This window comes from Microtus pennsylvanicus, chromosome 7 (genome assembly GCF_037038515.1).
Source record: "Microtus pennsylvanicus isolate mMicPen1 chromosome 7, mMicPen1.hap1, whole genome shotgun sequence".
In the NCBI taxonomy this organism is placed as follows: Eukaryota; Metazoa; Chordata; class Mammalia; order Rodentia; family Cricetidae; genus Microtus; species Microtus pennsylvanicus.
The window spans coordinates 120,038,106-120,062,907 of record NC_134585.1 but is presented as its reverse complement, the minus strand read 5'-3'; the positions used below and the strand labels follow the sequence as shown (position 1 = coordinate 120,062,907).

General features: G+C 42.9%; 1 protein-coding gene across 1 annotated transcript in view; it reads left to right on the top strand.

Annotated features, from left to right (window-relative positions):
- The first annotated feature begins 17,737 nt into the window (after window positions 1-17,737).
- Them4 (thioesterase superfamily member 4) overlaps window positions 17,738-24,802 on the top strand; it is a 30,026-nt gene continuing 22,961 nt past the window's right edge. Inside the window, exon 1 of the mRNA XM_075978252.1 lies at window positions 17,738-18,126. Coding sequence (XP_075834367.1) covers window positions 18,055-18,126 — 72 coding nt within the window. The 5' untranslated portion in view covers window positions 17,738-18,054. The remainder of the gene's footprint in view (window positions 18,127-24,802) is intronic.

Below are 24,802 nucleotides of genomic sequence, written 5' to 3'. Positions count from 1 at the left end.
GTCACTCATATTAGTTTAATAAAACACTGATTGGTCAGTAGCCGGGTAGGAAATATAGGCAGGCCAACTAGACTAAGAGAATTGTGGGAAGAGGAGAGGCAGAGAGGCAGTCACCAGCCAGATGCAGAGGAAGCAAGATAAGAATGCCTGACTGAGAAAAGGTACCAAGCCATGTGGCTAAACATAGGCAAGAATTATGAGTTAATTTAAGTTGTAAGAACTAGTTGATAATAAGCCTGAGCTAATAGGCCAAACCATTTGTAATTAATATAAACCTCTGTATGTTTCTTTGGGACTGAATGGCTATGGAACCCGGCAGGATAGAAACTTTCATCTACATGTGGCTCTGCTTAGCACATGCCCTCCACCTCCTTCAGGTAGGTGAGAGAGGAACCTCATGTCTGTGGCCCTGACTGGAACCAGTCTATCCCTAGCTTCAGGAGGCACTTCTACCTAGTTTTCTTCTGCCATGTAGTATTGCCACCCATGGCCACCACTTATAAACTCAATTCAAGTGTTCAGTAGCAGGGTCTCTTAAAAGAGTCATGCCCCTACATGCCACAAGGACTCAGCCTACTTGGGAATTTTTTTTTTCAGCTTTCTCAGGCCCTGTTTGAGTTTACATGTCATGTTTGGCATCAAATATAGCAAACTCTCTTGTCCAACTATTTTTGGATCACCAGCCTCCAAATAACAACACAGAGACTTATGATTAATTATGAAAGCTTGATCTTTAACTTAGGCTTATCCCCAACCAGCTCTTACAACTCAAATTAATCTGTTTCTATTAATCTATATTCTTTCATATGGCTGGGTTGTCTCTGCTATGTACTGTATGTCCAACTTCTTCAGAGTCTCCTGTCATCGCTCTGGCATAATCCACACACCTAGATTTCTCCTCCCAGTTTCTCTCTCCACCCAGAAATCCCACCTATTCTCTCTCCTACCTCGCTATTGGCCATTTAGCTTTTCATTAAACCAATTAGAAAGCACCTTAGGCAGAGACACGTCTTTCTAGTGTAAACAAATATTCTGTAACATTAGTATTTAATTATTAAATTGTTAATGCTTTTTTTAAATGTTCAGAATAAATATAATTTTTTCCTAGACAAATTAAATTTAAAACATTAATTTTAGGATTGGTCCATATGTAGAGATAATGTTACTTGACTTTTGGGCTCTAGACATATGAAATAAGCAAAGATTTTGTCAGTGTTGAGATGGGTTATTCTCTATTGGCATAGTTGCTAATAGATAGTACATTTTTATATAAATAATGTTATTTGATTAGTTTTCATATTTAATTTTTTTATCCATTTATACTGTAAAATCATTAAGATAAATCTAGCTCTAGCCACAAAAATACAATGTTATATTCAGTGTCTCTGTTCATGGGATCATTAAACTCCATCTTTTTATTTGTAACAAAATATTTTTGTACTATATGTAACATAATTCCATATAACACTTAGCAGAGGCAACATGAGGAAATGTTACTAAAACTGTTTATTTTTTAAATCTTTCATATATTTTTAATGACTATATAATGAGTATATCTACTAATGGCACTCATAATTTATCTGATGTATAGAAATAAATTTATAAGTGTTACCATAATTGTGAGTGTCCCTTCATGATTGCTATATGATACCAGTTATAGGAAAGATAGCCTCCTTAGAGTTATGGCCCCTGGTAGGTTAACTATGCTCCTGTGGTTGGTTCCATACCCACAAATCAACAGACAGCACAAAATGGACACTGTGGGCTACTTTTTTAAAAATTGAGGAATGGGGTATATATGCTCAAATACATTCTTTGTTTGTATGACATTATCAAAAAATTAGTAAAATCATTGTGCATCTAAAATCTAAAATGATATTAAATTAGAAGGAGCTGGTTGAGAAGAGAAAGGAGGTCAGCTAGAAGAGGGGAGAAAGAGAAGGTAAGGTAGTAAATATGATTGAAATGTATTATATTCGTGTATAAAAATGCCCTAAGAAGATACATTATTATCTATGTAGCACATATTAATAAAATTGCTTAAAACATAAATCTCATGAGAAAAGATTTAGAAGCAGTTAGGTTAATCATAACCAAAATGTTGTTTATAAATGTTCGTCGGTGTGTTCGTGCTTTATATTCACAGCAATTACACTTCCTTTGATTATACCAGGTGTGGTGGTGTAGTCTTTAATCCCAGGACCTGACAAGCAGAGACAGGCAGACCTCGGTGAGTTCAAAGAACCAACCCTGTTCAACACAGGAGTTCCAGGACACTCAGAAACACATAACGAGACCAAGTCCAGTCAATTTACTTTTAGTAAAATAGGAAAAGAGCTGACTTTAAAAGACAGAAATTTAATGCCTATATTTTCTCCTAGTTGTGTGGGGCTTTTGACATTTAAATTTATGTTTAGGCTAAAGTCCTTTAATAGCCTCATAGCTCTAGTTAGATGGGGCTATCATGCATGTGAGATACACTTACACACCAGGTAATAAATCTGTTTATGATCTGTTAGGTTTTGAACTGGGAGCTAATTCAGCTGCACCCACTTGCCACCCCTCTTTCTTACAGCCCCTGTAAAGGAAATGCTAATCCTGCTACAATGAAATTGTTTGTGAATTTCTGTCCCTCCTAACAGACTTCCCAGGTGCCTGAATTCCAGGAGAATGGAAAGCACCCTTCTCACTTCCCCAAGGCAATTTACAGAGTCAGACTCCAAGACATCAAAGGGCTGCCAGGATAATGATACTACTCACAACTAGGTGTGAAGTTCTTCCTCACCCCCTACATCCTCAGAGTGGCACATTCCCTCTCCACAGTGAAGATCCCTGCTGTGGACTAAATCAACTACCTGTCAGGAAACCTCCAGCTTCTGCTGAGGCCTGTAAGAAGGGATCCACCCCAGTTCCCAAGGCCTGAGCTCTCATCAGAGCCCCTCCTTAGCTTCTGTCTGTCTATTTATAGTGTTAGTAACTCTCGTAATAAATCTCTTACTGGCCATGACAACTCCATGTCCCCATTGAATCCCAAATCTGAAAAAAAAAATCATGGTCTTCAATACTATTTTAAAAGCATTATAAGATTATTTTAAAATGTAAACTTATCTAAGAGGCTTTTCCTCTGGTGAAAATTTAATTCATCAATGTAAAATTAAAACCTAATTCTTATGTCTGAAGCATCAAGGCTTTGTGGAGGCTAAAGATCTGTCCTTGGTGACATTTACAAAATGTATAGCTTGGAGGGCAAGACTTGATGTTTTGTTCTGTTTTTAAATTTATACTCTCTGATGATTTTCTCAAAGCTCTGGGGATTGTCTTAGTTAGGGTTTCTATTGCTGTGAAGAGACACCATGACCAAGGCAACTCTTATAAAGGAAAACATTTACACTTTCAAAGGTTCAGTCCATTAACATCATGGCAGGGAGCCTGGCAGCGTGCAGGCAGGTGTGGTACTGTAGCTGAGAGTCCTATATCTTGCAGGCAACTGGAAGTCACACTGAGAGAAGCTTGAGTGAAAGAGACCTCAAAGCCCGCCTCCACAGTGACACACTTTCTCCAACAAGGCCACACCTCCTAATAATGGCCCCACTCCTTTGGGGGCCGTTTTCATTCAAACCACCACAGGTATCTTTTCCCTATTTTAACAAAGTCATGTTCTTTAGCCATATACTTTTGTTGAAGTATTTTAAATGACCAATTAAAAACAAACTACTTTAAAGTGATTTTCATTAGCGTCCAGGCACACCTATCCTTGCCCCTTGGGGACTTGGCAGAGTGTATCACCCCTGCCTACATGGCAGGCAGTACCTTAGTCTGCTGTGTGGTCTCATTTCGTCCCTTTAGATGGCAGAACTCTGCCTACTCCTTTCTCTTCTTTCTTGATGTGGGATTCCCCTCTGTATACTATAAATATGCTTTATTACCATTAGTTATTAAAGAAGCTGCTTTGGCCTATGGCAGAGCAGAAGAGAACTAGGCAGGACAAAAAACTGAATTCAGGGAGAAAGAAGGTAGGGTCAGGCAGACATCTTGTAGCTGCCAAAGGAGACAGGTGCCAGAAACTTACCAGTAAGCCACAACCTTGTGGCAATACATAGACTAATAGAAATGGGTTAATTTAAGATGTAAGTCTTAGTTAATAAGAAGCCTGGGCTAACAGGTCAAACAATGTTCTAGTTAATATAGTTCCTGTATGATTATTTGGGTCTGGGCAGCCAGGAATGAAAGAGCAGTCTCCAATTACATAATGGTGCCCACCCTCTGAGGCATGGATCCACATAAAACCTTAAAAAAAGCTTAAGAAAAAAAGAGGGCATCTAGATCCACAAAAATGGGAGCCAAGCACAGCTTTTTAGTAGCTGCATTTTTTTCAGATAGGCTCTGTTTGCAGGCTGCAAGAGAGGTGCAGCTCCATTAAGAAATGGCTTCCTGGTTTGTACTGGCAGCAGCTCTTTCAGGAGGTTCTGCTACAGAGCCCTTAGGGTTTGTTAGCACAGTGCTACCAGTTGCTTAATGGTGACATATACTTGCTGTGTCCCTGGAGCTGGGGCAGTGAGTGAGCATGGCTTGCAGAGCTGGCAATAAACATACTTCTGCCATGGTGAATGGCCAAGGGAGGTTGAGCCAACATCCAGGGCCCCTGTGACCAAGCTGCTTACCATTTTTAAAGCACTCCTGATCAGAAAATGATTACAGACAGATATGCAATAAAGACAGATTCAGAAAGAAATAAACCTGTAAACAGATCATAGTGTGTTTGTAAAATGTACATAGGCTTGGGAGAGAGAAGAAAAAGAGGATAGAAATAGTTTTCAAAAATAAAACAAAGTCTTTGAAGAGACAGTAAAAATAACATAAAAGAGTACAGACAGTCATAGATTAAAGAAGTAAAGAAAAATAAGCCATGTAAAGATGGAAAATACAAAGAGATTTTGAATTATGTATATTATTGTGATTTCTTTGAATTTTTTGGCTGCAGAGAGATATTTGATTCGGAGACTGCTAAGTTAAACCAACATAAAGGTATCTTGACTTCAAAATTTGGGTCTAGGGATATGTTACTTTGGAAAAGAGGTTCTGCTTTTGTTTCCACAAAAGATGAGAACCTGTGCATTCTTGCCAGGCTAATGTGGTTTGATGGAACAAGAGCCCCTGAAAGGTCTCCATGAATCCTAAAAATATTTTGCCCAACAAACAGAAGGAAGCAATTTGGAGAATACTATACCCAAATTCCCAAAATGATTGTTTATAAATGTTTGTTTTCATTTAAAAGGAGTTGGGTATAAATGGTTAAATCTCTTTCTAGAAAAAGGAGGGGAGATATGATATAGAGGTGAATGCCTTGCATTGGTATAAATCTTGATTTATTGATTCAAATTTAAGGTCAATTTTATTACAGTTTGTATACATAGTTCTGCTTTTGTTTAAGGTATTATGTTTGTATACCTCATTTAAGATGTATAAATAATTAAGCCAAACATTGTTGTAATGAATAGAGTGTGTGTATTATTCAGGTCTGGGCAGCCGGGAACAAAAGAATAGTCTCTGATTACACTTTTTCTTTCTCTTCCTCTCTCCCCATGAAATCACATTCTGCTCACTTTCTCTCTCTCTCTCTCTCTCTCTCTCTCTCTCTCTCTCTCTCTCTCTCTCTTCTCCCTCCCCACCAATAAAACCCTCCACATAAGCTCTGTCTGCATGGCATGTCTGTCTCACACCCTCCATGGGATTCCTTGGACCCAACCCAACTGCCAAAGTCCATCTCATGCCATTTCATAAAAATTTTAGTGCCTTTATTGCCCTAGGCATCTGTAACTAGAAATGCAAGCTCTTTACTGACTGAGATTCCCAGTTACTACAGTTTTTCTTTTAATTTGTTAAGATTTGCTCTGTGAAGGGCAGTTGCCTCACACATTTTAATCCCAGCACTCAAGAGGCAGAGGCAGGCAGACTGTTGTGAGTTCAAGGCCAACCTTATCTACAGAACAAGTTCTAAGACAGCCAAAACTACACAGAGAAACCCTGTCTCAAAAAACAAGCAAAAGAAGACTTGTTTTGTGGTTTAATATGTCTGCTTTGTATAACTTCCTTGTGTTAATAAAAAAAAAGAGCTTGCAGGGCTGGAGAGATGGCTCAGAGATTAAGAGCATTGCCTGCTCTTCCAAAGGTCCTGAGTTCAATTCCCAGCAACCACATGGTGGTTCACAACCATCTGTAATAGGGTTTGGTGCCCTCTTCTGGCCTGCAGGTATGTGCACAGACAGAATATTGCATACATAATAAATAAACAAACAAATAAATAAATATTTTTTAAAGAAATTGCATTTTGTCACTACTGGATAGAATATTCTATAGATATTTTTAAATCCATTTGGTTTATGGTATAAATTTTACTTTAAATTTTTAGAACTAAGATATAATTATATTATTTCTCCCTCCCTCTCCTCCTTTCAACCCTTCTATGTCCCCACCCTGACTCCCACCTCCCTCCCTCTCAAATTCATGGCCCCTTTTACTTTAATTTATATATACATATATATTTACTTTAATATACACACATATATATACACATATATATTTACTTTAATATACACACATATATATACACATATGTGTCATCTTCTGAGTTTAGTCACTTGATAAGGAGGGAAAAGTGATGAAATTATATTTTAAATTTTTAAAATTGCAAATAGTCCCTCCAAATTCTGTGTGTGAAGTTCATGGTGTCTTAGGCAGTAGAAACTTACCTTCAAATTCTGGGAGGCACACCAACAGCATCAGTAATAGCCTATATTCTTTAGGGAGTGTTGTGAAATATTTTATTACACTGTGTAAAGATAAGTCACTGTGAGCGGTTTAATAAAAAGCTGAATGGCCAATAGCTAGGCAGGATTTCCAGACAGAGAGGATGCTGGGAAAAAGCGGGGAAACCCAAAGAAATGCCATGAGACTCAGGGCAAGGAGAATGGCAGTACATAGATGACATAAACTAGCCTCAGGATAGCACATATACTAATATGATGGGTTAATTTAGGTTATAAGAGCTAGTTTAAAACAAGCTTAAGCTATCAGCTAATAATAAATCTCTGTGCCGTGATTTGGGAGCTGGCAGGCAGGCCAGAGAAAGAGTAGCTACAGGGGAGCCTCTTTGGACTGACCAAGAACTTGAATGGGGGTCCCTTATGCCTGATACTGGAGTTTTGTTAGGTGTTGTATAGGTCTTAGGTGAATTATAATTACTCCAAATGGCATAACTTCATTTAAACTATATATATATATATATATATATATATATATATATATATATATATATATATATGTGTGTACATACATGCACTTATGTGGATTGTATATAATTCTATGTAAATATAAAATAACATCATGAACCTTATTTATCCCTCCTCCTTGCTTCTCCTTCAATATTAACCTTCCTCCCCCAAATAAAGCCCCACATTTGTCCCTTCATATCACCTCTATCTTGCTATTTCCTGCTCTCGAATGCCACCAATATGGTCTTTTACTTCCCCAGGTATTATATCCATATCTGTAATCAGAGATTGCTCATTCATTTCCCAGCTGCCCAGACCGGAATAATCACATAGAAATTGTATTAATTAAAGCTCTGTTTGCCTTTTAGTTCAGGCTTCTTATTAACTAACTCTTACATCTTAAATTTATCCATTTCCAATAATCTATGTATCGCCATGAGGCTGTAACCTATTGATAAGGTTCCAGTGTCTTCTCTTCATCAGCTGCATGGTATTTCCTTGATTCCTCCTACTCTCTCTATATATCTCTGTTCAGATTTACCACCTGATTTTATTCTGTCCTGCCATAGGCTGAAGCAGTTTCTTTATTGACCAATGATAATAAAACATATTCACAGGATACAGAGGGGAATCCCACATCACATATCTGAACATTTGGGGCAAGAAACCACAGATGAAAGAGAACATATAACACTTGTCATTCTTGGCTTGGGTTACCTGCTGCAGTTGTTTGAATAAGAATGGTCCCCATGGACTCATATATTTGAATGCTTAGTCACCAGGGAGTAGAACTCTTTTAAGGGATTAGAAGGATTAGGAAGTGTGACCTTATTGGAGAAAGTATGTCATGGGGGGTAGGCTTTGAGTTTTCAAAAACCCATCCCAAGTTCTCTCTCTTCTTGCTAACTGTGGATCAGGACATAAAGCTCTCAGCTACTTCTCTAGCACCATGTTTGACATGAAAGCCAGCATGTTCTCCACCATGATGATAATGGACTAACCCTCTGAAACTGTAAGCAAGCCCCAATTAAATGCTTTCTTTTATAAGAGTTGCCTTTTATAAGAAGATCTTTGCTTCTTCACAGCAAAAGAAGAGTGACTAGGATATTTATTCAGTATTATATTTTCTAGTCCTATCCATTCACCTGCAACTTTCATTATTTCATTTTTCTTTACAGTTGAATAATACTCCAAGGTTTTTGTATATCAATGTTTTTATTATTCACTAAGAATGCATCAGTTAAAAGACATTTAGCTTGCTTCTATTTCCCTAACCTGGAACTACCTCTTGTAGACTAGGCTGGCCTCGAACTACAGGATCTGACTGCCTCTGCTTCCCAAGTGCTGGGATTAAAGGTGTGTGCCACCACCACCTGGCTAAACCAAAGTTTCTTAAGTAAAACTTCTGTGAAGAGTGCTACTTATGTATTCCTGACACTTCACTCATTGCCAGAATCTTCATGCAATAGTTTCATTGGCCCATTAATCAGATGTCTACATAACAAATCCTACAGTGCTATTTAGCTCTAAGTTCAACAAAAGCAATGCCTATAATTATAAAGCTAACTGTGGTGGTTTGATTAAGAATGGCCCCCATAGGCTCATATATTTGAATGCTTGGTCATTTGGGAGTGGCACTACTTGACAGGGATTAGGAGGAGTGGCCTTATTGGAGGCTTTGTCACTGGGGGTGAGCTTTGGGGTTTCAAATGCTGAAGCCAGGCCCAGTGTCACTCTCTCTCTCTACTGCCTACAGATCCAGATATAGAACTCTCTGCTGTCTCTCCAGCACCATGCCTGCCTGCCTTGCTTCCTACCATGCCGATAAAGGACTAAACCTCTGCAATCGTGATCATGCCCCAATTAAATGCTTTCTTTTGTAAGAGTTCCTGTGGTCATAGTGTCTCTTCACAGCAATAGAACAGTGACTAAGACACCAACATCCTGTAATCAGAAACAATTAAGAGGAAATTTTATAAGGAAGCATTAAAATACCCATGAAATCCTCCAGTTGATGATAGCATAATGATACTTCCCCCCAGTGCTTCAGCTGTAAAATGGAGATGATAATAGACACCTCACATAATTAGCCTAGTGATTAATGAAGAGAACTTTGACTAATGATTTAAAAATGAGAGTTAAAACCATGATAAGTTACAGAAAGTCTAGAGAGAAAAGATATTAGCTCTCCTTCCAAACATCTCCCCCTCATTTCTTTCATGCTATAACTATCTTTGAATGTAGGGTAGAGAAGGGCATTATTAGCAATATGATCACACAAGGAAGGACCAAGTTTAATGACCAAAATCCATCTTCAAAGTGTTTACAGCAGATTCAGAGAAATTGGGGTTAAACCTAAAGATCCAAAAAGCAAAACAGCCAGCCACTGGCTCTTACCTCATCCTCAATCTGAAATGGTGATCCTGCCTCCAGGAATCACAGAATGAGACTATGTCTGAGAGCTGTCTCCTCCCATTTTAGAATCCTCTCTAATTCTGGGATTAAAAGCGTGCACCGCTGGGATTAAAGGGATGCACTGTCCAGTTTCTGTGGCAACCAGTGTGGCTACTATTAGGAATTTTCCTAACGCGAGCTCTCTGCCGAAGCAAAAATCCCAGTCAAGTCAAATCACAACAAGCCAAATTAAAGAATATCCAGGTTTAATGGATTCCTGCACTCTTGGGTGACTCCAAGGGAGAACTGGGAAGCCACGAACGTGACCACTGGGGGGAGGAGAGGAAAAGGCAGGTGTCTAGGACAAAAATATTGTTTTTACCCATTGTGTTTGTATCACCAGAGATGAGTGTGCCAGGATGAGGAGCAGGAAGGCCCTTCATTGTTGCATCCTGGAAAACCGAAAGGGTGGAAGGTCCTGTCTGCTGGACAGACCAAGTGTCTTGAGTAGGTGCCCACTCAAACTTGAAGAAATGGTACCAACATGGGTGTCCCAGGAGCTTGGCAGCCAAGGGGGTGGTGAGGATTACCATGTGAGGTTCTGTCCATCGAGGTTTGAGAGACCTAGAAGTTAACTGTTTAAGGAATATCTGTCCCCTGGAGAGAGCAGGGCACATTTAGGAGCATTAGGGTCCACTGGTGTGGGGGCAGCCCAACTGTCAGTGTGTGAATGGGAGAAAGGACCTTAAAAGGGAGAGGTAGGGTAGGTGCCCTGCCAGTGGAGGAGTTTGGACTGGGAGGTGATGGTTAAGGAGAAAGGGCCTGCCATAAAACAGCTCAAAAGGGCTCAGGCCCATAGGGGAACATGAGGTGGCCCTGAGGTGAGTAAGGGCAATGGGGAGAAGGGAGGGCCAAGATAACCTGAGTTCAATGGAGAGCTTGATTAGCTGTTGTTTGATGAGTCCATTGGCCCTCTCCACCTTTCCTAAGGATTGTGGGTGGAAGGGAATGTGAAATTTCCAGGAGATGTTGAGAGCTTCTGACATAAGCTCCATGACCCTGGAAGTGAAGGCTGGCCCATTGTCTGTCTGGATGGTTTGTGGGACACCAAGCCAAGGAATGATGTGGTCCGGGAGTACCTGAGCCACCACATCTGCTGTTTCCCTGGAGATTGGAAAGGCTTCTATCCATCCTGTAAAAGTGTCCACACGTGTTAAGAGATAATGGAGTTTCTTATGAGTAGGCATATGGGTGAAATCAACCTGCCAATCTCTGCCCAGTTGGTGTCTGCGAAGCTGGTGTAGAGACTGACTTATGTGGGGAGCCCCCTGTGGGTTGGCCTGGGCACACGTCTGGCAGGAGGAGTGAACCTGTAAATTAGAATCTCAGAGAAGAGTGGGGTCAAAAAGAGGCTCCAAGAAGCGGAACAAAGCTTTGGGGCCTATGTGTAAGGTCTGGTGGATGTCTGAAATGATTGACAGTGCCTGGTCTTGAGGAAGGATGTGATGGTTATTTAAATAGAACCATTGGTCCTTTGTTTTTGTGCCCCCCCCACCTTTTTATAACCTCATCCCTCTCTTTTGGTTGGTAACAGGGCTGATAGGAGGGAGTTAAGAACAAAATATGTTCTGTGGAGTCCAAGGAGCTGGAGGCTAGCCCCTGGGCCACTGAGTCAGCCTTGGCATTGCCTAAGGCCACTGGGTCCTTAGAGGACTGATGTCCCCAACAGTGAATAATGGCTACTTCTGCAGGGAGCTGGAGGGCCTGCAAAATGTTGGCTATAAGGGGTCCATGAACTATGGGAGTGACCTTGGTAATAAAGCCCCCTTCCTTCCAGAGTGCAGAATGAGAATGGACTATCAAGAAGGCATATTTAGAGCCATTGTAGATATTAGCCCATTGGCCCTTGGCTATCTGAAGTGCCCTAGTCAAGCCTTTTGTGAGGAGGTTCCCATTGGCAGGCGGGTCGCTTCGACTATGTCAGTGGAAGTGACCACTGCATACGCTGCCTGTCGGTTTCCTGATTTATCTATAAGGGAACTTCCATCAACTAACAGGGTGAGTTGGGGATCTGTAGGTGGCTGGTCCAGAAGACCCAGCCACAGGGCTGAGGTTAAAGCCTCTACAGCCTCTGAGCGAGAGTGAGAGGAGGTACCAGAAGGGAAGGGAACAGGAAGGAGAGTTGCAGGGTTTAGGGCAGGACTAGAAGCCAAAGTAATTTGGGGGTTTTCTAGAAACAGTAAGTGAAAAGTCTGGACTCATGAAGACCCAAGGAGGGAGAGAGAGGAGTGTCTCAGAAGGTCTGAGAAGCGATGGGTAGAATATACCGTGATTGGTCCAGACAAGGCGATCTTGAGAGCCTCCCAAGTGAGTTCAGCTGCTGCTGCCAGCAGCATGGTTGCCATCAATAGACGGTGACATCCAACTGTTTGGATAAAAAGGTGACAGCCCAATTCGAAGGCCCAGCCTATTGGGTTAGAATTCCTGTGGCCACTTCTGACCTCTCATCTGTATGGAGATGGTAAGGCTTTGTGGGGTCTGGAAGAGAAAGGGCAGGAGCTGTTAGAAGGCATCTCACAGTAGAGAGAAGTGGTGATGGACGATGGCCGGGTGGGTGAGAAGGTTCCTTGGGTGTCTCTTTAGCTGCCTGGTACAGAGGCTTGGATGTAATAGAAAAGTTAGGGATCCAGTGGTGAAAGAACCCCAACAGACCCAAAAATGAGAGGATCTGATCCCCTGTGGTTGGAGGCTGTAAATCCCGCAATACCTGAACCCTGTCAGAGGTGAGGGTCTTAAACCCCAGGCTAGGTTGAACACCCAAATATACCACTGTAGGAGAGCATAGCTGAGCCTTATTTGGTGAAACTTGATATCCCAGGGATTTGAGGAAGTTAAGGAACACAGAGGTGGCCTGTTGGGACAGACAATGTAGAACTGCAGAGAAGTTGGTCATCCACGTACTGAGGAGAGTGCTGGACCCCGTGTCAAAGTTTGAGAGATCTGGAGCCAGAGATTGGCCAAAGAAATAGGGGCTGTCTCGAAAACCTTGAGAGAGTCAGGGTCCTCCCATGTGAAGGCAAAAAGGAAGTATGAGTCAGGGTGTGAAGGGACAGTAAAGAAGGCATCTTTTAGGTCTAGAACTGTAAAGTAGGAGGTAGTAGGAGGGACATTAGACAGGAGATTGTAAGGGTTGTTAACCACTGGGTGAACTGGAACGACTGCCTCACTTATGAGGCAGAGGTCTTGAACCGGATGGTAAGCGCCAGAGGGCTTATGCACAGGAAGAATGGAGTGTTGCAGGGTGAGTCGATAGGAATTAAAAGTCCTTGAGGTAGGAGACGGTGATAACAGGCTTAAGGCCTAGGCGGTGGGTTTCAGAAATAGGAAACTGGGATCTGAAAGGGAAGGATGAAGGGTTGTTAAGGTGAACTAGGACTGGCTGGTGGTGAGTAGCAATCACAGGAGTAGAAGTGTCCATACCTGGGGATCTACTGGATAAGGCAGAGTAGGGACAGAACAGTCTGGGGTAGGAACCTGTGAGGCTGTTAAAGTGAGAAGAAAGTGTGACTCAAGAGCATGTGTGGGGGCTAAAGTGAGTGTGGCCCTGAAGCGGCTAAGGAGATCTCGACCCAGAAGATGTGCTGGGCAAGCAGGTATCACTAAGACAGAATGAGAGAAAAATTGTCCTGCAAGAATGCAGGGCAGTGGCAAAGTTTTAAGTGGGGAGGAACAGGTCCCATCTACTCCTATATCTGAAATTGGTGAGGGGAGCATAAGGCCCGAGTGAGATATTAGAACACAATAGGTAGCTCCCATGTCCAAAATAAGAGTAATGGACTTACCTGCTATCTGTAGCTTTACCCTAGGCTCATATAGGGTTATGGGATATACCAAGTCTGGGCAGCGTCAATCCTCTGCAATGCTGAGAAGTTCGAAGGCTGGCACAGTTTCACTTGCCAATGTTGGTGAGTGACCTCCATGGTGTGGCATAGAGGACAAGCCCACACAGGGGCATTGTGATTTCCAGTGTCCAGGATGCTGGCAGACAGGGCATAACCTCGAAGGAGGTGTAGTGCAATATCGTGCCACATGACCATTTAGGCCATTTGTCCTTACGACCACAAAAATTTTCTAGGTCCCACAGGACAGTAAGATCAAGGCTTCCTTCTGGTGGCCAAAGTGTCCCATTGTCAAGATAGGAGGCCAAATCTTAGTACATAGGAAAATTAGCTGTTCAGAACAGATTGTATCAGACAGGCCCAATTTATAAAGATTTTGTAAGAGGCACCCCAGGGTGACAGCGGATCTGGCTTTGAACTGCAAGTGCCCATTTTAGAGTCTATGCCCAGCCGCATGGTCTAAGTCTATTACAGCACATGAGCCAAAATAGCTCTTAGGCCTAACGGGGTCATAGAAATTGAGTGCTAGGCATCCCTGGAGCAAACAAAATCCATCTCAGCCAGGCCCAGCCTAGTTACTGAGATCGAACTCTTGGAGTGGGCCATGGCTTCCACAAGAGTCCGATAATCAACAAAAATAAGTACAAATGGGTCCCCAAAACCCTATAGCATAGACAAGAAAAAGGGACTCACCAAGACGCAGCTGCTGTAGTCCGGGAGCCAGTTTTTGCAGTTTTAGCGTGGTGTGGAGAGCTTGGATTATGGACTAGGGGGCTTTCGGCACGTGGCCTATGGACATGCGGAAAGGCAGCCCTACCCCAGTGGGGCCTCCAGATGTTAGAGATTTTCCTAATGCAAGCACTCTATTGACACAAAAATCACAATCAAGCCAAATCACAACAAGCCAAAATGAAGAATATCCAAGTTTAATGGGATTTCTATGCTTTAGGGTGGCCCCAAGGGGGAACCAGGAAGCTGTGAATGCAAGGGGGAGGGGGGCACAAGGGGACTTTCCGGGGGAGCAGTTTAAATAGACTGGGAGAGTGGTCAAGATTTTGGTGGGCTGTCTTGACCCTCTTCAGGGGAGGGGTCAAGGTTTGGCAGGCACAGGGACTTACAGCTACTGGGATTAAAAGTGTATGTTACCATTGCCTAGTCTGTAAGGCTGACCAGTGGGGCTGTTTTACTCTCTGATCTTCAGGCAAGCTTTATTTATTAAAATGCAAGCAAAATGCCACCACAGTTGAAGAACACCCCTGGCTATACAATGTGTTGAAAGTCAACCTAGATCAAGTGAGACCCTACCTTGGGTAGGGCTTCCTTTTTCTCTCAGCAACTGCTTTCAAGTGTCTATGATCTGTGCTGGGTACCACAGATACAGAAGGAAGCCATGGAACATTGAAGAAGAAAAAAAAAACACTATGGTTTCCTGAAGGAAACAGGCATCTTACAAATTTAGATTGAATTACAACTATGAGAATGTGCCTAAAGGAAAACTTAGTGAAGGTCTAACTGGGATTAAATGATCCTGCATGTAAAGCAGTTATGTCACATTGTAAACACCTTGCCCAGGAAAGACCTTACCAAGAAAAGGGAGGCTACACAGACACCGAAGCTGCAATCAGGACCTTGAAAGGGGAAACCTAAGACCAGGATCCACCAGACCAGAGTCTAAGAGTGCTACAAATTTCTGGGATGACTTGCAAACCTCTCTCTCTCTCTCTCTCTTTCTCTCTCTCTCTCATCTGGAATTGTGGTAAGGCATCTTTGACTCTAGCCTCCAACAAAAGAGAAAACTCCCAGATAAAAATGAGCATCTTGTCACCATTGTAGTCATTTTATCATTTTAACAGCAGTGTGACCATCCTATAACCTTCTGATAGTGTGTTTATGTTCCCCAATAATCCTAGCCTCTGGTTTCTTGCCTAGCAAAATTTAATAGAAATGACATTCTGTATTTAGAAATTTGGAAATGGATAACTTGTAGTTACTATCTCTAGATATATTTGCTTTTAAAAGCAGTTTCCAAGTCAAACATTATGCCACATACTTTTAATCCCAGCACTAGGGAGATAGAGGAAGATGTCTGTGAGTTAGAGACCCATCTGGTCTACATAGCTCATTCCAAAGTATCCAGTCTCCTGATGAGATACTGCTTAAAAGCAAACAAACAAGATTTCCAAGTCATCATGAAGCCCAAGCTTCCAGCCCCATTGGGATCAGCAATGTTTAGCATCATAATGCCAATTCCAGCCCTTCCAGTCATCAGAGGGTGGTCTAGCTCAGGTGAAATGAAAGACAGCGTACAGGAGAGGCTGTCAGAATCCTACAAACTCTCTTATTTTAAATGAGTAGGCAGAACAAATAACTGCTGTATAATAAGTTGAAATTTTGAGGATTGTTACTTTCATCATTACAAATAATTCTTCCACGTACATTCTTATTAGCTCCTGAGTTCTGTACAAAGTGAGTTCTTTGGAGATGTTCTGTTTACACCAGCATCTCCACCAAGCAGATGAAGGAGCATCATACTGACTCAGCTTAGTGTGGGCTTGTGAAAATGAGTGTCCTGCTATAATCTCATTTTTGTGTGGCAGTTTTATGAAACCCATTACTGTGCACTTGTAAAATGAAAATTAAGACATATGTGTGTATTGTTCCCAATCATATGTTAAGTTAATAAACTGCATCATGATTCTTATAAAAAAATGACTGTCTTAGGTAAAAGAGGCTTGGTGGGATAAACAGATTAAATGCTCCAATTAGCGAATTTTAGCGATAGGCATATAACTATCCACTGTGAAAGAGAGTAGAGAAACAATTATTTTATTTATATGGGTGTTTTTGTCTGTGCACCACACTCATGCCTGGTGTCATAGAGACGAAAAAGAGGCATCAGATTGCCTGAAACAGGAATCGCAAACAAGTATGAGCTGTCACGTGGGTGCTCAGAATCGAATCTGGGTCCTGTGAAAGAGCGGTGCTTTTAACCCATCCCTGAACCAGCTCTCCAGCTCTATGCAGATTCTTGTTCACTTCTTCATTTTTGGTTTTTGAGACAGAATCTCACTAGGTAGCCTTGGCTGGGCTGAATTTACTATGTAGACCAGGCTAGACGAGAACTCAGATCCTCCTACCTCTGCCTCCCAAGTGCTGTGTAGACTACCCTCAACCGGATAAAATATTTGTTTACATAAACTGCCGCCTTCTCTGAACTTAAGCAACTTGTCTTAAAGAGCCAACCCCTTCCATTTTCTCCATAATTATTGTTTTAAAAGTAAGCCAATCGCCAGGCGGTGGTGGCACACGCCTTTAATCTCAGCACTCGGGAGGCAGAGGCAGGCGGATCTCTGTGAGTTCGAGGCCAGCCTGGTCTACAAGAGCAAGTTCCAGGACATGAACCAATAAAAGCTACGGAGAAACCCTGTCTCGAAAATAATAAAAAAAAAAATTAAGCCAATCATGACAGACTCCAGGCAATTGGGGGAGGGTGGTTTCTGCCACCTGTCCCTGTGTAGCTTGCTAGCCATGGGTGGGTCTTGGTGCATTCTTTCAACAAAAAGAATTGCCTTGCTGAACTGCTCCCCTTGTTTCCTTGTTCCCTTGTGAGATTTCTGTTTGTCTAGCAATCCCCAGCACAGAATGAACAACACATCAGTGAATCATTGGATAGTCTTTAAAGAGGCTCCCATCAGACAGTTCAGGCTAACTCTAATAAATCAGTCCAGTTGCACTCTCTTTGAAAGAGACGGTTCTTGCAAAAGTAAAAGTTGAAACACATTCTTTTCAGTACACAGATCTGTGTGGGGACACACACACGCACACAGAGTGCAACTGAAGAGTGTGTATATTAAATAGAAGGGACTGACCTTCTTTTCCGTTGCTGTTCTTTTGTTTGGTTGTTTTTTGTTTGTTTTGTTTTTGTATTTTGAGCCTTGACAGGGCTTCTCTGTGTATCCCTGGCTGTCCTGGAACTCGCTCTGTTGACCAAGCTGGCCTCGGATCCAGAGACCCACCCGTCTCTGCCTTCTAAGTACCCGGATTAAAGGCGTGCGCCACCACCGCCCGGAGGGACTGACAATTTTAAACGTGCAAATGCCCTGCACCGGAAGGAAGACCGTACTTCCACACCAGCAACCGGCTCCCAAAGGTCATTCACTCCTGTCTGCCCGAGGTGCTGAGCCTTTCGCAGAGTGGAGCGCTAATTGCCTGGGGACTCGAACTAAAGGCGTCAGCTAACGCGCCGCGCTAGTGCAGGAGTCCCTGCCAGAGGGAACCGCGACAGGGAGCCGGGCGCAAAGTGTCCCGGAACCAACGGCGGGCGGCGGGGGGTCGGTCCGCCCGGGCTCGGGGAGGCGCTTCGGCGGCGCGCGGCTCCGCCCTCCACCCGCCTCCACAGTTAATAGTCCGGAGCCGGCGTGTCGGCGTGTGTGGTTATGCCGCTCTTTCTGGCTGAGAGGACACAGCGGCGTCCTGCCCTGGCCTGAGCGATGCTAAGAAGCTGCGCTACGCGCCTGCGCGCTCTTGCTGTCCCGCCTGCGAGGAGGCCCAGAGCAGTGTGGGTGAGTCCCGGGTCGCCCCGGTGATGGTGCGAGCGGGAGAGACAGCGATCCTCTGCTGTAACGGGCACCGGCTCCTCAGCCCTGAGACTCAAATCGGGAGGATCGGGAAGGGAACGTAACTCGAGGTTGAGATAGGTCAGCAGGGATAGGACCGCCACTGCTACTGAAATAATAATAATGGTTAGCAAGATCATCCAGAAAAGCCGTGAAAGAGCCAGCCATTATAGACCGCTGGAGAAGAGCACTTACCCTTTCCAGGATCTAATCCTGATGGTCTCTGATTTATTATAACCAACAGGGGAAAAGGCTTCCCACTGTCAGATAATCAATTATGCCCTCTCTAGCCCATTTTCATCATCTTAGAGGATGTTATAAAGTTAAATGAGATAATGCAAGGGAAGCGTTTAGCATGCCTGGAATGTAAATCTTAAATAATCCCCTGCCCTTATTTATATCCCTACTTTGTTTCACTGATGCAATCAGTACTTGTTGAGCTCCAACAATATTCCAGGCATTTTTATGCTCAGATCCGCAGAGTCCCCCCAAAACCAACAAGGAGACCGAGTCCCGTTTGTAAAACCAAAGAGCCTTTATTCTTATTCAAGTTCGAACCCCGACTCTCTGTGTCCAGCGCATTGGCACGAGCAGAGAACCCCCGAGGTCAATTGGGGTGGGGTTTTTTATAATAGCAGAGTTTGAGGTGAGGGATTTCTAAGGTTGAGCACCCGTGATTGACTGACATTTGTCTAGGGGTGCCCTGGTGAAAAGGGGGTAGGTATGTGCTGTACTAAGGGACATCAGATGATCCTATCTGCAATGGTTGGGACCATCCTTTGGATGGTCTGTTCCTGGGTGGTGTCTGAGTGGTCTCTGTTGAGCCTGTCATGGCTGGGCCCTACAGGCATAATTGGCCATTGATAAGAAGTAAGACATATTACAGTTAGGTAAGGAAAAAGGAAAAAAAAATTTCCTCCTAAGGATTTTATGGTCTAGTTTGGGAGAATGGGGTCAGTTTGCTAAATTCAAATGCCTCACTTTTTGTTAAAATAAATGACTGAGGGACAACAGGGAACAGCTCTCCACTGAGCAAGAACCAAAAGCGAACTTTGATTGTTAGATGGCTGTGGCATCTCTCTCAAGCTGCTGCAGCTTCCTGCTAGATTGAAAGTGGGCGCTGAAGGTGTAGCTCAGTGGTGGACACGGACACACGTACACACAATTTTAAGAGAATAATGAATGCAGATTATTAATCAGGTACCATCTTGCCCACTAGAAAGGAAAATGCACTGTGCTAATTAGACAACCACAAAGGTGAATTCGTTTCTTTAGTTACATGTTGGTGCCTGGCAGTCTGTGCTGTAAACAATTAAGCGTTAGTATTTATAGGCTCGACATCTTTAAGGAGGCATAAAAGGCCATAACTTTTCTTACAAGTCCAACCTTGATAAATCTGTAACTAAAGATCAAGCATGACCTTTCCTCTACTGAGAACAAAGGGTAATGACCCTTGGATTCATCCTTCAGTCACAAGTGTGCAGTAGGTTTACAAGTGCATTTACTGCAAGTAGCTCTTAGTTCTCGCCTCTTTGAACTGAAAACTGAGTGGTTTTGTCCATCTAAGGTAACTCAGCATCCCTCAGCCCCATTCTCTCTGACCCACACTTCCACCCTCACAAACACCTTTTTCTTCTAACCATGCCATCAAAGCCACAACTCTGGAGTCACCCAAGACTCTAGTACTTTCTGTTTCCTGAAGTCAGTAACTCCCGTTTCCCTGGGTTCTGGTGCTGACTGTCACTTGAACCTTTTCTTCTTATTCCTCCGTACCTAACTCTGCTGTGGACCTTCTGACCTAGACCTTTATAACGATCTCTGGCCGCTTTCCCTTTCCTTCTGATTGTTTTTTCACTTGATGAAACTTTCTGAAAACCAATGTTGTTTCTTTGCTGAAGGCTCTCATCATGGAAAAAGGCATTTCAACACTCAAGTATCGCCTTCGTGGAATTTTTACATGATTGTCTTTTACTTAAAAAAAAAAAAAGAAAAATAGTTTTAAATTTTCTGTGTGTTGCCTCATGTGCTACTCTTGTTCTTCTGTGATATATATACAGAAAGGATTTTATTATTACTGTAATTACATATTATGTTATACATAATATTTAAATATACATCAGTCTTTGTCCTTGTGCTACCTAAAATCACCTTTCACACTAATTCTTTAAACCATTGATTGACCTAGAAGGTTAAATTTAAGACCTGTGGTGTGATCCGCTTGTTTTGTCAATCTAGTGTGTTATGTAGTCTTTTTAGCCTCTATGTCTTTGCTTAGTGTAACCCTAGTTCTCACCTTCATGAGCTTTAGCTGCAAGAAATTACTCTGGGTGTGTTGTTTTTGTTGTTGTTGATGTGTGTTGTTTGCTTATTTGCTTTTAAGTATTCCCTGAAAGCACTTGTCTCTCTGTCTGTAGTAATATTTCCAGATCTGGGGCTCCTAACACCTGCAGACAGGGCCTAGATCTTTTCTTTTTGTCTTTCCTGTCTCTGGTATAAAAACAGGCCACATTATAGAACTCAAGAAAATTTTCTGAATTATGTTTAAAAGTTAAAATCAGACTGGGTATGGTGGAATACACCTTTGATTCCAGCACTTAGGAAGCAGAAACAGGCAGAGCTCTGTGCGTTCCAGTACAGCCTGGTCTGTGCCAGCCTGGTCTACAAAGTGAGCTCCAGGCCAGCCTGGTCTACAAAGTGAGACACTGTCTCAAACAGAACAGCTACATAGTGAGACACTGTCTCAAAAAAAAAAAAAACAACTTACATTGGTAGGAGAGCCCAGGAGTTCTTCTGATTACTAAAAGACTTCAATTAACTGTATTTCACTAGCCTATAAAAGGATATTAGAACTGTTCCAAGCTGGGGCTTCCTATTTAAGAGATCTGAGTGGAGCCAAGACACTTTGAAGACGCCATGACTAAGGCCCCTTATAGAAAAAGGCATATATTTGGGGTTTACAGCTCTGGAGAGCAAGTTCATAACCATCATGGTAGGAGGCATGGCTGCAGGCAGGCATCGTGCTGCAGCAGTAGCTGAGACCTTATTTCCTTACTGCAAGTAGGAGGCAAAGAGAGTTAACTGGGAATGATGTGAGCTTTAAAGTCGCAGAGTCCTCCCCCAATGACACACCGCCTCCAATAAAACCATACCTCCTAATCTTTCCCAAATAGCTTTACCAACTGGGAACCAAATATTAAAATATATGAGCCTGTAGGGTCCATTCTCATTCAGTCACCCTGCTCTTCCAGAGCACATCATGGGATGGCTCACAACTGCCTGCAGCTCCAGCTCCAGGTGAGCCAACACCATCTTCTGGTATCCACAGGTACCCGCACACACATTGCCTACACTCACACAGACACGTACACAGAAATGAACTGAGCGTGGCCATTTGAGTGTATAACACTGTGGCAGGTAGAGATAGTAGGATCCCCAGAGCTTTCTGGCCACCAGCCTAGTTCCAAGTTCAATGAAGGATCCCATCTCAAAGGTATAACAGAGCAGGACGTGAGATTTCCTTCACATGTATGTCAAGCACACCCAAGCAGACACATGCACATGTACCATACGTCTACACACACATATGGCAATAAGACTAAGAACACAGAAAAGTGAATACTAAATCATTTTAAATGGCAACACAGAGAAGTTTATTTCTCAGATTAAGAGTATATTAAGGAAACTTTTATTTGAAGAACTCTGGGAATTAAAAAAAGCTAATGTCATAGAAGCAGAAAGTACTGGTTGCTAGAGACTAGAAAGGGGAGAGATAAGTAAGGGTGGAAGGAATATAGAGGCTGAATAACCAATATCGAAATATAGTCACATGAGTATAAACACCACAGCACAGGTGGGTGGTGGTTACAGTTTACAGTGGTTTATTATGTAGAGGTATGTTCTTGGGGGGGAGGGTCCAATCGGTGTCCTACCACTGAGCTGTATCTCCAAGCCCTATTATAGAGTTGTGTGGCGCACTCATCACATGCGTACAGAACCCAGGGCAGGCTGTCAGGTAGCCCTCCTTTATCACTCTGCACCTTACTTTTGCCTTAAGACAGAGGCTTTCATTGAACTAGAAACCGGATATTTTGGCTAGGCTGTCTGGCCACTAAGCTCTTGGGGATCTACCTGTCTCCACACTCTCAGTGCTGGGGTTACAGGCACATTCGGCCATGGCCAGCTTCTGTGGGTGCGGGGATTTACACTCAAGTCCTCGTGCTTGCAGACAAACACTCTCACCCACAGAGCCATCTCCAAGCCATCGCCCCAAACCCCTACTATATAGTTTATACAGGAAAAGAAAGACACTTGAAAGTTACTAGAACGAAGAAATGTTAAATGTTTAAAGAGATGAAAATGTGCCAGGAATGATGACACACACCTTTAATGCCAGCACGGGAGACAGAGATAGGTGGCTCTCTGAGTTCAAGGTCAGCCTGGTCTACACATTGAGTACCAGGCCAGGCAAGGTTACATATAGTGAGACCTATCCTGAAGTAAATCAATAAGAGAGACAGCAGAGACAGGGTGGGGGTACTGTGCTTGCAAAATGCAAGTTGGGTAAAGGTACCTGCTCACAATCCTCTAGACATGAGTTTGATCCCACAATGGAAGAAGAGAACAGTTTCCTGCAAAGAACTAGTATGGTGTGATGCACAACTTTAATCCTTGCACCAGGGAGGCAGAGGCAGGCAGATCTCTGTGAGCTCAAACCAGCCAGATCTACATAATGAATTCCAGGCCATCCAGGTGTTGTGGGAGCTGCAGGTTGCATTCCGGCAGCCAGCTCCCACCACCGGCTAGCTTTACCCGAAATAACAACACACAAACTGTATTCTTTTAAGCACTGCTTGGCCCATTATATCTAGCCTCTTCTCGGCTAACTCTCGCACCTGGACTAGCCCATTTCTAATCATGTGTGTAGCACCCCAAGGTGCGCTTACCAGGAAGATTCTAGCCTACGTCCATCCTTGGTCGGAGTTCATTGTGTCTGCCACGGAGAGGGGAGCATTGCTTCTGAGCTCACTTCCTCTTCCTTCCAGCATTCTGTTCTGTTTACTCCACCCACCTATGTTCTAAGCTATGAGGCCAAGCAGTTTGTTTATTACTTAACCAATGAAATCAACAGATATATGACACTCCCACATCATTGCTTCATAGTGAGACCTGATCTTATAAATAAATAATAAGACTCTCAGGCTGGACACAGTTGTACATACCTGTGATTCCACATTTGGGAGGCAGGAAGATCACAGACTTTAGGCCGGCTTGGGCTATATAGCAGCACCCTGTCTCAAAAACAAAATGAAATAAAATTTTTGTTTATTTTGTGATTGTATTTTAAATACATTTCTTCCTTTCATTTTACACTGTAAGCCCTCTCATATGATATAGCATGAATTCTAATTGGTCTTAATAATAAAAACCCAGAGTCAGATATGGGGGGCGGGGGATGAAAGCTGAAAGATCACAGAAGCAGAGTAGCCAGCCATTAGTTCCTATCTCTATGAAATTCTCAGACCCAATGGGGTATTCTGTCTCTACAAGTCATCAGACTGAATGCTCTAAACTCCTGCCTCTTTCTGCCTTATATTCCTCTCTCAGCCCAGCCACATCACTCCTGTCTCCACCTCCCTAGTGCTGGGATTAAAGGCACGGGATTCCCGAGTCTTGGGATCAAGACCTCTGTTTCTTTTTTAGACTGATACAATTTTGTGTAGCCCAGGGTGGCCTTGAACTTACAGATCAGTGTGCCTCTGTCTCCCCAGTGCTGGGATTAAAGGTGTGTGCCACCACTGCCTGACCGCTATGGCTAACTAGTATGGCTAGCTTTGCCCTCTGATCTTAAAGCAAGCTTTATTTGTTCGATGACAAACTAAATACCACCACAATATACCCTCTTCCCTCTCCTTTAAATTCACCTCTTTTATCATCAGTTGTTCTTGTATGCTTATATGTATTTATATATGCATACATAATCGCAGATATAACTGTCAAGTCCATATAATATTACTAGTATGCATGTTTCAGCACTGACTGTTTGGGACTGGACAACCAATTGGTGTGCTCTTCCCTGGGGAAGACCGCCTCATCCTCCCAATCCCAGCTTTACTCAGTTGCCTGTAGTTCTCTGTGGAGGGTTGAAGCCTCTTGGGCTGGTCTCTGTGTAGTTTAGCATGTCCATTGCTGTCATCCTTGTTCAGCTCACATTGGGCAGTCATGTTGGGGCAACATTACTGCTATACACTAAGAAACACAACCTCATGGCAAAGTCCTGGATCCTCTGGCTTTTGCCATCTTTCCACTCCTTTAAAACTTTTCTCAGTGAAAAGTTAAAGAATAGATAGAGTGTGATTTATTACTCTTTTAGCTTTTTGACTCTTCTGGTGGTCCACCACCCAACTCCCAAATAAATCACACATGGACACTTATTCTTAGTTATAAATGCCTGGCCTTAGCTTGGCTTGTTTCTTCCCAGCTTTTCTTAACTAATTATTCTACCTCTTGCGTGGGCTTCTTACTCCGTGACTGGCTAGGTGGCTGGTCCCTGACGTCCTCCTTCCCTTGTTCTCTCATTGCTCCTTCTCTGCATCCAGAGGTCTCCTATTTATACTCTCTGCCT